This window comes from Camellia sinensis, chromosome 11 (assembly GCF_055761805.1).
Source record: "Camellia sinensis isolate YWXY chromosome 11, ASM5576180v1, whole genome shotgun sequence".
In the NCBI taxonomy this organism is placed as follows: domain Eukaryota; kingdom Viridiplantae; phylum Streptophyta; class Magnoliopsida; order Ericales; family Theaceae; genus Camellia; species Camellia sinensis.
The window spans coordinates 113,704,131-113,718,788 of record NC_138971.1 but is presented as its reverse complement, the minus strand read 5'-3'; the positions used below and the strand labels follow the sequence as shown (position 1 = coordinate 113,718,788).

The 14,658-nt window shown below is 33.9% G+C and overlaps 1 protein-coding gene across 1 annotated transcript in view; it reads right to left on the bottom strand.

Moving 5' to 3' along the window:
• Positions 1–14,658, bottom strand: part of LOC114317815 (CHD3-type chromatin-remodeling factor PICKLE) — an 84,562-nt gene that overhangs the window by 20,107 nt on the left and 49,797 nt on the right. The window contains exons 17-26 of the mRNA XM_082894536.1: positions 12,186–12,252; positions 11,970–12,092; positions 7,801–7,910; positions 7,636–7,717; positions 5,327–5,524; positions 4,626–4,776; positions 4,433–4,529; positions 4,208–4,282; positions 1,083–1,144; positions 885–961 (exon numbers count right to left, since the gene is read on the bottom strand). Of these exons, the coding sequence (XP_082750662.1) occupies positions 885–961; positions 1,083–1,144; positions 4,208–4,282; positions 4,433–4,529; positions 4,626–4,776; positions 5,327–5,524; positions 7,636–7,717; positions 7,801–7,910; positions 11,970–12,092; positions 12,186–12,252 (1,042 nt within the window). The remainder of the gene's footprint in view (positions 1–884; positions 962–1,082; positions 1,145–4,207; positions 4,283–4,432; positions 4,530–4,625; positions 4,777–5,326; positions 5,525–7,635; positions 7,718–7,800; positions 7,911–11,969; positions 12,093–12,185; positions 12,253–14,658) is intronic.

The window sequence follows — 14,658 nt, the reverse complement described above, 5'->3', positions numbered from 1 at the left end:
TAATTGTAAATTTGTTTGTATCAGATAGGCATCATGTTGATAATGCAATATATCAATCTTACTTCAACACCAGAGATGACTAGTAGTCATCAGTCTTAATCTCAGCCAAACTCTTAACTTTGATTAGACACCACAAACTAAAGCAACCATTTGAAGCCTAAGGTCCAAGTCCTAGCTTCTGGCAACAATGAAAAGAAGCTTTGAGTGAAGGCAAACTAAACACTTGGGACTGAAATTTTCTTTCATCCAAACACACATAACAGACACACTTAGATGCAGAACATTCAGTCAAATCTCACATGTGTTTGAGGCATTGTGTTTCTATGTTAACTAAGATTCTGTTCTATTTAGTAAATAGGGATGAGAAAACACAAAAACCCCATTCCTTTAAACACTTATATAGAATATTACACATCAGAGATTTGTAAATCTTCATTGAAACAACATTTACATTTAAGGATTGCTTAATAAATGTTTAAGGCACCATCAACGGAACTGTTGGCATCAGTTTCTAATATAGATTGGAAAAAATTTCTACCCATTTTTCAATCCATGTCAAAGTGCATATTTGTTTTGTAAATTAAAAGTTTATAATAGCATTATTTTCCGATGGAGACATTTGAAAAACACCAAGGCCTGAAACTATTGTCATACATCCTACACCTATTCATTAGGAAGTTGAAAATGGATAAACCAGGCCTCACTATTTAAACACAATTTCCAATAAGGGAACATGGGAAGAATAGTCCACATGAATCAAATCCCTAAGATGATTACCAATTCAACCACATTTTCAAAATCCAAAGCTAAATAAGTGTTATAATTTAGATAAATATACAACAGCTAACCATGTAGAACACTTTTATCAAACATACAGAACTTACTTTGTCCCTTATCAGAAGTAAAACTGCAATCCTAACGAGTACATCTTGTATTCTTAGTCCTTCTTTAGGAACGCCGTCTGCAGCCAGAATAATATATTGAAACAAATGCTTAATAGTGAACCAAAGAAAGAAAGAAAAATGTAAGACATAAGAGATGCGGAAAAAGCATCCAAAAAACCAATGAGAATAAATAATCACCTGAAAAGGTTGGTGCGTCAGTAATATCTTCAGCGATGTGAGACAAGAAAAGTCTCCCATATCTGGATAACAAAGATTCAACACAGACCAATGTATCATGTGATTAAAAAAATGCAACAAAAAAACCTCAAAAGGGCAAAAACAACAAGCTCTCTTCAAATTCAAAACTCACATTCTGTCTATAGTCAGTCGTACTTCGTTCAATTGAACTTTAACTTCCTCCATAACCTTTCCATGTTATTCATATTCCCAGTTCATGCATTCATTATCCAAATTTGAGCTTCTGATGGGGTTGCATCCCCTTTTAGTGGCACCCTTTAAAATTATTTCCATCTTGGCACTTCTTTATATAAAATATTACCAAAGTTGTTGTCTAGAAGATTAAAGTTGTTTTGGGTGATGCAATTTCTCCCTTCCAAGCAGCTTTTGTGAGGGTAGGCAAATGCCGGGAATTGCGTTAGTAGCAAATAAAGTAATGGAAGAGTAAGAGTATAGGTATCATGGTAAGGAAGTTGTGATTTCTAAGATTTTAGTTTCAAGCAAGCTTACGATCATGTTGATCCATTTTTGGATTTCATAATGTATAAAGAAAGGATTTGGAAATAGATAAGAGGAAATGGATTAAAGGTTGTTTAACTAATTCGAATATGTTAGTTACTGTTAATGGGAAGGGAGGTGGTTTCAAACCCAATAGAGGTCTTAGGGAGGTTGACCCTTTATTTCCACCCCTGTTCACTTTGGTGGTTGATATTTTATGTAGATTGGTGGATAAGGCCAAGGATGTGGGTTTGATGGAGGGCTTCATGGTAAGTAGGGATAGCATTTTAGCATGTCATTTATAGTTTGCAGATGATATGATTTTTCTCTCTTCTCTGAAGGAGACTAAATTGAATAATTCATAGTTACACGAAACAAGAATAGGGGCCCATGGAAGAGTTTAAGGGTGGGAGCAGGAATCGAAGCAAGGTTCTAGGGCTAGAAGCGAGGCCCCATAGGAGTTTCCTGCTACTAACAGTTAATTTTCTTGTCATATTAAGATGTTTTGAAAAGTTTCTGGCTTGAAGGTCAATATGAATAAGAGCTCAATTGTTAGGATTAATCTTCCAGAAAATAGGTTATTGGGTTTGTCGAGGATGTTGGGTTGTCACATAGTCCTTGTCTTTGAAGTATCTCAGGCTTCCCTTAGGAGGAAATCTTAGGTTTGAAAACTTTTGGAATCCAGTGATTGAACAGATTGGTAAGAAATTCAATAGGTGGAAGTAGGGCCTTAGTTTCTGAACGGGGTTGATTCACTTGGGTTTAGTATGTCTTGTGAAGTATCTCTCGTTGTTTAGAGTTGATTGGGTTCAGTATGCCCTTTTACTATCTCTCGTTGTTCAGAGTTCCAGTGAGAGCGCGCCAAATAGAACTGAGAATATGATGATAGATTTGTTGCGGAAAGGTAGTGGTGAAGGAAGGAAAGACCACTTGATTAATTAAGATGTGGCTTATCATCCTAAGATCAAAGGGGGTCTCACTTTGGTGCACATTGTGGAGAAGAAAATTGCCTTACTTGGTAAGTAGTTATGAAGATTTCCTATTGAGCACAATTCATTAGGGCATGCAATCATCAAAAGTATGGAACTCAAGATAATGGTTGGGGTACTCATGTGGTTAGTTAGGGAATTTTTTATCTCTGGAAATTTATTTCTCAAGGTATTTCTTGGTTCTCTCAGTTTGTTCACTTTGTTGTGGGAATAGGGAGCATGTCATTTTTGGAAAGATATTTGGAAGGGTGATGTTTCATTTGATCATTTATTTCTTGAATGCATTATCTTTCTCAATTTCACAATGTTCCCATTGCATCTATGATCCTTGTTAAAATTTCCCAATGTCATGGAATTTTAATTTTTCAAGAATTTGAATGGTTGTAAACTTTTTAAATTTACTTCCTACATGTCCATTTTCTTTGAGATATAATGTTATTGATAAAATAATTTGTAGCTTTCTAAATGCAAAATGACTAGGTTATAGTGACAACATGTAGAATAACAAATATATAATTTTTAAGAATTATGCCTAATGTCGGTTGTAAGTGGGATTTGTGTGGTGATTTTTTCTGGTAATGGGTTTGATTTTGTTATCTTATTAACTAAAAATGATTCTATATATCAATACACTGATTAAAATATGACAATTTATGTTTGTGTCAAAAATTGTGTCTCATTGATTTTTAGGGGAGTTTTTAAAACTTCACAACCACATCATCTGATTCCCAATACTTATTGCTCAATACTTTAGATACTGTTACATCACAATTGATACTGATTTGTATCCTAATACGGCTATTTAGAACCATGCTTATTACTAATGACATGATTCAAATCATGAGACCTAATCTCAATTTATGTCTTCCATGTTGTGCTATGTTACATGCAGAAGGGAGAAGGAGAATATTGACCACTTATTAGTGCATTTCCCTATAGCATTGGCTTGATGGTGGAAATTATTTGGTTTGGCTATATCTTGTGTTCAGCTGTTTATTATTGGTTTTTAAGGGGTTTGGTTCTCAAAGGAAAGCTCAAGTTATGTGGAAGAGTGCCATCTGATAGTGCATCGGGTAATTAGGTTGGAAACAAATGCATGAACTTTTGAAGATAAGTTTCGAGGATATCGAGGGAATTTGGGAAAGAGTTTTCTATTTGACTTCTTTTTTGGGTTACCATATCGTCGGTTTTAAGGGGGTTTCTCTGTTTTCGATTAGTAGTTGTTTGTGACAATTCTGTTTTCCCTTCGGGAGTTCTTGTCCTCCTCAATGTATTTATGTTCCATCTTTCTTCTTTTTCTAAGAAAATGCAAGTGTTAGGTTTTGTATTTTGAGCGTTATTAATATAAATATGATGGAATGAGGCAGAGAACCCTAAGTACTCTCATTTTCTCTTTTGTTTCACATCGTCCTCTCTCGGCCTTCCTCATCATCTTCTATTTTGTTTTTATTTCTTTTCTCTAAATCTAATTGCAAGACATTTGCACCATACTATAATGTGACTGATTAAATGCTGCAATTTCACTTTAAGTAACATTGCCATCATTATAAGCAACTAAACAAGAAAATTCCAAATTAAAATGAAGAATATATTGCATACTCTTTAATTTCTTTATATGTCTTCTGTTTCAAGCGTGGGGTGAACTCTGCCCAGTCAAACTCCCCAACCCCAAATCTGTAAAACAAGCTAAATTGTTACAAACTTGTATAAGAGCAACTATATGTAGTATTAAAATGAAGCATCTCATTCATCCAGCATATATCATAGATCTACTAATAAAATAAGTTGAAGTGTCTGCATTAAAAGATACATGTTAAACTAGACCTCATCAAAATCTGAACAAACGCAGCCCTTTGATTTTGATTAAATCCCAGAACTCTAAACGATCTCCCTTCACCGACCATCAAGGGAAGTGGTTCAACTGCAAAAGATTGGGAAAGGTTTTGTTATATTATCAAGCATGACCATCGACTTCTTTTGATTAAGTCATCATGATATTAGGCATGCAAAACTATACCACGGGCTTTCTTTTTGTGAGGCTTCCTTCCAGCTGGAGTTCCTGTTGAAGCTGTTTCACCATCACTTGGCTCAGCTTCATAGTTGTCATCTTCTTCATCAGAACTAAGATCTTCCAGACCAGCAAGGTCCTCCTCTTCAACAGACACCATCTGAACGAGTGTTAAGAGCCCAACAGAAAAGTAAATATCAGAAATCCAGCTTGTTTTAAAGTGGTCAGGTGAAACATTTATGCTGGACTGTACACAGAGATGGTCACATTGATGTCCAGCAATATCAATTTTTGAACAGGATTATTGAATATTAGTTGTAGAGCAGAAGTCCCCGATAACTATTTGTTCTGTAACATTTCAGGTATTAATTCCACTTCCAAAGCAAATGAAATTTAACACACTACATGGTTTCAAAGAAGCTCAATTTGAAATACCAATTCAAATGACAAAGCACACATAATGTGCCACAAGAAATAACGAAACAGAAAGGAACAGGGCAAGGATTGATAAATTGGGACGAACACAATGTGGATTAGGTAATTCTTCAATGAAGAAACAGCATCATTCACTAAAAAAGGGCTATTCCATAGAAGACAAGTCTTAAGCAACAAAAGTTAAAATAGTAAAACCAAGCCAAACTGACTAGAAAAATAATGTACCAAATCAAACTGATTAAAAATATGTACCTTGCTAAAATAATATAACATACCTGCTTACGGCTTCTCTTCCCCTTGCCCATAGCATTGAACTCTTCAACCTTGTGCACTTCATATCTGTCTTTTAACAACTCTTCCCAGTAACTAGCTCTCTCTGGGTTGTTAATTGTAGGTTTACTTTCAGTTGATGCCTTTTGTGCTTCCTCTTCAGCAGCTGCTTCCACTTCATCAATGTACTCAAAATTTGCAACCTAAAGCACATGTGCAACTTTAGTTTCCTTAGAAACCAATAAGAAAAAGTACAAAATACAAAAAAATAAATAAATAATTAAAAAATAAATAAAAGATAGAGAAGCCAAATATCCAGTTGGAGCAGCAAATATAAATATGATGTCTTAAGATATATAATCTCTTCTGGACAATCTAGTTAAGGTCCAAAATCATTAATAGTAATCAGTGAAAACCATTGCAACACCTAAGAAAAAATTACATAACAATTAGTCAGAATAACTTACAGCTTGTAGTGACTTGTACATTTTGTTAGTTCAACTTTGCTCGCATTCTTGGTCACATAACTTCCCAGGAGTGCAATTGGTTTTCTGGGTCTTGAGTAGAGGTGGCAAATGGGCAGGTCAAAACGGATTATGTATTTAAAGCAACTCAACCCAAATCACCTATTTAATAAATGGGTTTAAACGGGTTGGGTTCAATTGGATACGGGTTGGACACATCAACCCGACCAACCCGTTTACTTTATTGTACTCATTTTTGTACCATATGCAAGTTTTTCTTTAAAAATATTTTTCTACAAACAAAAAAATGTCAAAAATAACTTTTAGAGAATTACATATACATATACATAGTGATGTATTTAAGGGGAAAAAAAAAAAAATCTTATGATTTGGATTAACATAATCATTTTTATATAAAGGTTTCGGGTGGACTTAAAATTTTGGATAAAAATTATGATTAAAAAATAAAAAATAAAAAACGATACAACCACTTTTCAACCCAAAAAAAAAAAAAGAGACAAGAATAAAATCAAAAAGTATTTCTTTTTCTTAATGATTAGAATTTAAACTGAAGAAATTAGAAAAGGAAAAAATAACATTCAATAAAAAAAATAAAAAAAAACCAACCTAAACACATCTATATCAAAATATATATTTGTTTTTCTATGTAGATATATAGATGTGCATAACCATAGAGAGAGGAGAGATAACAGGCACTTGTCAGAATTGCTATAAATAAAATAAACATAGCTAATTAATTGGCAGTAGTGAACACGTGGTGGAGTGGTTGGCTTGCTTGTTTACGGGTACACGTGGGTTTGAAACCTCTGCACTGCACATTTGTAATAATTTTTTCAATGACACATTAACAACCCATTTGACACACTTGATAAACAAGCAGGTTTATACCCATAAATTGTGGGCAGGTTCGGGTTAGGATTGCCACCTCTAGTCTTGAGGTTAGCAGATTCAACAATGAGAGCAAAGTACACATTTAAAAAATAATAATAATAATAAAGAAAGAAAAAAAGAAGAAGAAGAAGAAGAGTAAGGCTAAGCGAACAAATACTTATGTTCTCTCTCAAACTTTCTTCTCTCTCTCTCAACTAACTATCTATCCTCTGTTCTCTCTCAAACATGTCTTTCAACTCCCATGGGTCACGATCTACAATTTCATAAACCCAAAGTTCCTTCAGATCAGATAACAACAACAATGATCATCGGATCCAACAACAACAACAATCAGATCAGCCCCATGGTCAGATCAGTCCCTTCACCTCTCGCTTCTCAGTCTCTTGCCTCTCAACACCTCCGCTCTGAAATTAATTTTAGAACTTACACATGATGCTGCAGCCAAAGGAGTTCTTTTTTTTTTTTTTTTTTTTTTTTCCCTTGAAAGATACTGTAGGGCATTGAGCTTGGTTGTTTGAATATGGGGGAGAAGATGACTCCCTGTTCAACCCAAGGTGGGTGGTTCGGATGACTGGTAAATATGGTAAACCCGACTCAATCTGACCCATGAACGCCCCTAGAAGGAATGAATTTAAAGCAGTCTGAAAAAAAATTGACCGTGCAATCTCCAACAATGATCACCTTTGATTGTAGTCGTTGGAACCACCAAGCAATTACATCAAATAACCATGTAAAAATAATAGGGAACAATATTCACTAGACATTTTGATGCCTACTAATGAAGTGAAATAAAATACAACTAAATAGAAAGAAAGAAGTAGGTTACAACAAAACAATATCAAATATGCTGCTCACTAGTGTCAAAAAACAGCATTACGCAGGTAACTAGATGCACATTCCTACACACACATTAAGAAATACTGTAGAGAATGATAAACCTTAAAAGCCTTCAAAAATCCATTTTCTTCTTCATCATCCAAAGTAACCTCTTCTTCTCCAACTTGGTCACGATTAAGTAACCTAACAACGGATAACCATTAATATTGGTAAAAAAAACTCAATTGGATACCATGAACAATTAGCCATAGAGTAGAAAACGCTACCTATCAATTGCAGCATCATCATAATGGATTTGCCTGGATTTTCCTGCTTCATCATTCTCATCAGCGAATAGCTCTTTTGAGCCATACCTTATGATGTCATCTAATTCTTCCTAAATTCAAATTAAAACAATCTCACCATTCATCAACTTTTAAAAAATAGAAACTATCAGGGATTCAAAATGTGTTCTTTCTTGATGCATAATTTAAAACAGCACAACTCATATTTATTCTTCCATGCCAAGTACAAATACACACACACACACACACACACACACACATACTTGCAATGAAAAAGGCATCAATGAACATCATACAACTTCAGCTGCACCCCGTGATGTATGTGGGTGAGCAATTTCAATCATGGTACAAATTTCACAGCTTTATTGCAGCATAAATTGAACAGATCCCACAAAACCATATTATAACAACAACCCAATTCCCAAGTACCAACATCAATGGAATGTGGCTTTCAGGTTTCAGAAATATGCAATTCTGCAGAACGCTATATATTGGGAATCATGAATTAATAAATCCATATATGACACGTGGGAAATAAGATACAACTAAATCATAGCCAACATTAGCTGATTCAATCCACATTGGAGGGATAAAATAATGGCAACAAACAAGAATATTAATTGATGTAGGATGAGTGAGGGAAATACTCTCCTACTAGTAGTGAGCCCTAACTTAATATGACACAGCGCTAGAGAGGGCTATTTTGGGGTTGATTTTTATTGCTTTCAAAAGCTAGAAGGGTAGTCAATATGGGGATTTTAGGGTTTCATACAATGCAACAAAAGGGCAAAGTTTTACAAATGAAAATGCAAGAATTTGGAGACTATTCTAGAGCTGCTCCAGTGCTGTGAACAGTACCTTAAAAACAGTAATAGTGTTGATTTGTAGTTTTATGCTACTAGGGTTAAATGTTCAAGGATAGGGGTTGTTTTATTGGGCAAAATGAATTTCCAAATCCATAAATGACACATATTAACACATACGAGAAACATATTTCCGAATGGGAAATAATATGCAACTAAATTATAGCAAAATTAGCTGATTGGATGCACATTGGAGGGATAAAGTAACGGCAACAACAAATAAGAAGACTAATTCATGTAAGACGAGTGTGGGGGAAAACTTTACAACCAAAAATGAGCCCAAAATTAATAATACACTTTGATGCAAAGGGCTATTTTGAGGCTAATCTTAATTGGTTCAAAAGTTGGGTGGGAGGTAAAATATAAAGATTTTAGGGTTTTAAAAGGTGCAACAGAAGGGTCAGATTTTGTGAATAAAATATGAGATTTAGGGACTTTTCTGGGGTTGCTCCATGAACAATACCTTGGAAACAGTAATACTGCTGATTTTGTGGCTTTATGCTACTAGGGTTGAATGTTCAAGGAAGGGTATGGGTTAAGCTTGTGACATAGGATGCCTAGGAGTTAAAGGAGGTTTAAACAGATCTGGTTACAAGATCAAAGAATTAAAGATGCAGAAAGTCATAAAGAAGAAATAAATTCTAGAAACCACTCCTAGAAGCCTTGGGCATCAAACATAAAGTTTGATTGCATCACACAATACATATAAGAGCTTCAAAAGCTTCACAAAGTTATCCAAAACATGTTCTCCATTGAATTAGAAACATTACATGGCTTTATTAGACTTTAAGAACTCCTTGTCCTAATATGATTTTGACTTTCTATTTAGAAACTAAGACATTTGACTTCTAAAACCACATAACACCCATAATAAAAATCCAATTAACATAGCTTGATCCATATGAGGCTCATGAGTGATCCCTTCAGACCATATCCAAAAAATCTAAAATTACCAAATTACCCCTAACTTGTAAACCATTAGATAACACATAAAAAGTCAGATTTAAAATCAACCCAAATAAACCTAAAATAAGACTCATCTAAAGCTAAAACCTTGACTTCATATACTTCCAATTAATCTCAAATGAGTTACGGTTGAAATTAACGAATTCCCAAACTTGAATCTTACGATTCACGATTCACTATTTGAGGAAAACAATTCACGATTTGACAACAATGTATGGGGGAGAGCTCTGGTAACTAAAATGAACACAACAGCCTACATATTTTGTTGCATCAAATTACAATTAGAGTATTCCCTGCACTCTTCTTACTTCAATAATAGCAAGGATAATCTTAATTAGAAAAAATTACTTTGGCAGCCACCCCATCATTTGAAACAATCTCTCATCCAAACCCGCATTGGTGATGGCTTGAACCACTCAATGACTCATTAATTTCTTGATGGCAGCTATTCTGCTAAAGAGATTAAGGCATGTTTGGTGCAACTTTATGTAAATTGAAAGCTAATAATCAAAATTCCGAAGCCAAAAACACCCCTCCCCTAACTTCAAAAAAGCCAGCCCATCATTTTTCCGCTTATTTAAGCCATTTCTTCCTAATAAGAAGAAGATGCACCACCAGTCTGGCACAAGCACCCAAATAAATAAAAATAAATAATAAATAATAAAAAAACTACAAGCAACTCATACAAGCTAAAGCCTATGTTACACAGACTCTTCAAAATAAATCAAATACCCATGTCGGACACCCGACACTCGAACAAGGGTATGGCATCTATGTCAAATACTTTTCAACAGATACTTCTTATATAATTGTAAATCACACTATTATTATATGTACATATTGTTATATAATTGCTATAAATGTCTTTTTGACACTATAAGTTACATATAACACTATTTTATCTTACATACTTTATTAAAAATATAAAATATAACATTTTTTTGCCGAGTCCGCATATCCTTAAATTTATAGTTTGATGAGTCCGACCTCTAGATACATACCCACACCCGACACACTTTCCCGAGTCCATGTAACATAGGCTGAAGCTGCACCAAATAGCTCGCTATGTTACATAGACTCTTCAAAATAAATCAAATATCCGTGTCGGACACCCGACACTCGGACAAAGGTATGGGATATGTGTCAGAAACTTTTCAACGGATATTTCTTATATAATTGTATATCACACTATTATTATATGTACATATTGTTATATAATTGTTAAAAATGTATTTTTGACACTATAAGTTACATATAATACTATTTTATCTTACATACTTGATTAAAAATATAAAATATAACATTTTTTTGCCGAGTCTGCATACCCTTAAATTTATGGTTTGATGAGTCCGACCTCTAGATACATACCCACACCCGACACACTTACCCGAGTCCATGTAACATAGACAGCCCCTATGATAGCAACTAACTAATATCCCAATTTTTTCACATTAAAAAAAAAAAGAAAAAGAGTAAGGAATTTTTTTTTTCATATATCTACATATATTTTTTGGTTGCAGATATTAATCTTCTACTTAACCTTTGAGAGGATTCCCAAATGAGAAATTTTAGACATGATGATGATGATGATGATGATGCCCAAGGGAGAAGGAAACAGAAAAGAAAGAATTAAGGAAACAAGAAAACAAAGATGGTAGGGAAGAACGCATTGTATGGACAATTTGAAAAGAAAAATATCGTATCGCTTATGAAAAACATATTTGGCAGTCCTTGTTCTTTGTGAGTGTATTTGGATATCCCTGATAGATTCACCCAAGCCAATCGATATTAATACTTTTATGTATCTTTTCAAATGTAAAATTTGTAGCAACAATAAAACCTGTGAGGTATCTTTTCCGTTGTAAAATCTCTAATTAATTTAATAGTTTTAACAGTATTTTAAAATATCTATGATTCTAAGAATAATATCATGTAATTAAAATCACCTACAGAAAAACTAAGTAGTATCCTAATTATAAATAAATAAATAAACAATACGGTTACTGCAAACAACATGCCAGCATCATCATAGAGACACCTGACCAGCAATACATTAGAGTATGTAAATGCTTACTATTTATCTACCATCCCATAAGTAAACAATGTTACATCAAATCAAAAATTAAAAAGTGATAGTGAAATGGAAGCATGTCCCAAAAGAACAGGACCATAATGCAGACAAGAACAGTCACAAACAAGATTGTTAATTATTGGGGATGACTTCGATGGGTAAGTGAGCTAGAAAATTTGTTCTCATCCTAGACATATTAATAGGTAAACTTCATTATACTTAAAGATAAAATAAAAATAAAAATACTCTACCTGGTTAATATTCTGTGCTTTGAGCCTCCCAACAACTAGATGTTCTAAAACCATTTTCTTCTTCGTCATCTGCATCATCCTTTCTTCAATTGTTCCTCTTGTTATGAGTCTGAAAATCATTACCTGCAATATGGAAAGAAATTACCAGAACCATATATACATGAAGGCAACCAACAGAAGTGTCTGCCTGGACTCTACTGAAGAATGAAATTTTACCTTATTTGTTTGCCCAAGTCGATGAGCTCTAGCCATTGCTTGCAAATCAGCATGGGGATTCCAATCACTGCATCAAAAAATATTTAATGAATACAATACAAAGAATAACCAAAAGAGAGTACTTTTAAACAACAAAAGATGAAGTAAACTTTAAGAGATCAAAATTTCCATCTCACTAACAGGTAAATAATCTTCTTCAGTCTGTACCTCACAAACTAAGAAGCATGGACATAGACACTCGAAACGACACAAATACGCCGACACGACAATTTTCAAAAAATGCAGGACACGACATGGAGAGGATGCGCACAAAATAATTTTATGTATTTATTATATGCCATATTTATGAATTTGTCATTCAAAAATTTTATAAAAAAATGCATAATACTAATTTTTATAAATATATACTTTATTTTTCTTTTATCTTTGCAACCTTGGTTATTTTTTTCAAACTTATAATTAGTTTCATTTGTGTCCAAGTGATGGACACATGTATCATCCAAGTGTCCGAAAAGTGTCGGAGTCTAAAAAAATTTTAAAAAATAAAATAAGACACGTTTAGAGGAGTGTTTGACACAAGTGTTGGTGTCTGACACAGGCATGACATACATGCACCACCTTCGTAAAAGTATCCGTGCTTCACAGCGCAAAAATAAGCATTTTATTAGAATAATTATAACAAAAATGAGACATAGTGTATTCACCACTAACCCATCCTTCCCTCTTGGAACAAAACTATTTTTTATGAAAAACGAAAAAATTATTTTAAAAAAAAAATTAAATTAAAAAGTACGAGAGGACAAGAAGTCTACCAGCAAAAAGAAAATATATATATATATATATATATATATCAAAATCACATCTCGCAAATTGCTTTTCAATCCCTATAATAATAAAATATATATATATATATATATAAAGACGGATCACCCTAAAAGGAGATACCACCGAAGCCCAAAAAGAAAACAAATAATAGATTTTATCCCATAGCCCTTCTACTTCTTCAAACTTGTATCAAAAAATTCTTGCATTTTTTCCAACTAAATCTCCCCCAAAAATAGCACAAAATCCCACAACTCCTGATACCTTGAGCCTTCATATTAATACAAAAGCCATAAGGGGATCCCATTGATAACAAAATCATGTTGAAAAATCCACATGGCAACGCAATCTTGGGATTTTAAAAACACATGTTGTTAATGAAAAGACTCCCCCCTGTGTGAATGATTTTGACAAAGTACATGAATCAAGTGGCTATCACAACTTTGAGTGGTGTTCTTTTGGCAACTAATACTTGAAAAAAGATGGTAGAGAGAAATGAATACTGATGTTTCTTTTCCTCTCGATGAATCATGTTTGGTTCGGTTGAGTCAACTTCTAGAAAATATGGGTCAAGCTTTGGTAATTCTTGAGAATAGGAAGAAAAGAAAATGTATTAAAGTATTGGTTTCACGAAAACAAAGGTTGAAGGCTGACAAGGATAGTAAAAGAAAGTAGGTTAGGGAGTGGAAGGAATTTGTAGTGTGGGATCAACTATGATGGTGGTAGGTTAAAGAAAACTAGTGTTTGTGATGGTTTCAAAAGAAAATGACAAATTGGAAGGGCTTAGGGCTAAAAAAGAGGATATGACAAGCATAAGGGTGTGGGATATGTGTTTGACACCAATACCGAATTTAAATACCTAGATTCTCTAATTTTATATAAGATTTGAAGTTCACAAAGAAGTTCAGATCTACTAGTAAAAAAATATTTCTTGCCTCTCATATGGATGGGAGATAAAAATTTTGTATCTTTTTTAAATCTTATTAATTGCAACTTTAGAAGTATATTTAAAAATAATTTACATCATCTTATGTAAAAAATATTATATAATATGCAAAATGTGTGTTCAGGACATCCACGCACCCATACCCAACTTTTGAATACATATCCCAATATACTAAAATTTAGATTTAAGTAGGTCTAACACTTGGACACGTCATAGCCCACAACAAGACGAGAGAACAGGGAAAGCACTATAGGCTTTGAGAAATAAACTTACACGGAGAGCAATAATCCCCCAATCAGTCATATGAGAATCCCATCTATTAACCTGCAACCCCATCTTTACCCCTGATAAACTGCATACGATAAAGAATTATGTTCTCGTGGGAATCTCCATAACCTTTTACCAAGTAGTGCAATATTCTTTTCTACAATGTGACCCAAACTAAGCCCGCCCTTACTCTTGGGTGAAGACACTTGGTCCTATCTAACCATTTTTTTTTCTCATCACCACCGCCTTATCACAAATAGTTCCCTTATTATTTTCTCAATTTCTTAGCCAAACTCGCTGAAACTCTGAACAAGTATCATATTGGTATACTTGACAAAACCGATTTGGGTTGTAAACTAGCAAATTCACCAATTGAGACTAGCCATCGTCTAAGCAACAATGTTGGTGATCCTATAGACAAGGAGAGGTACTAGAAGC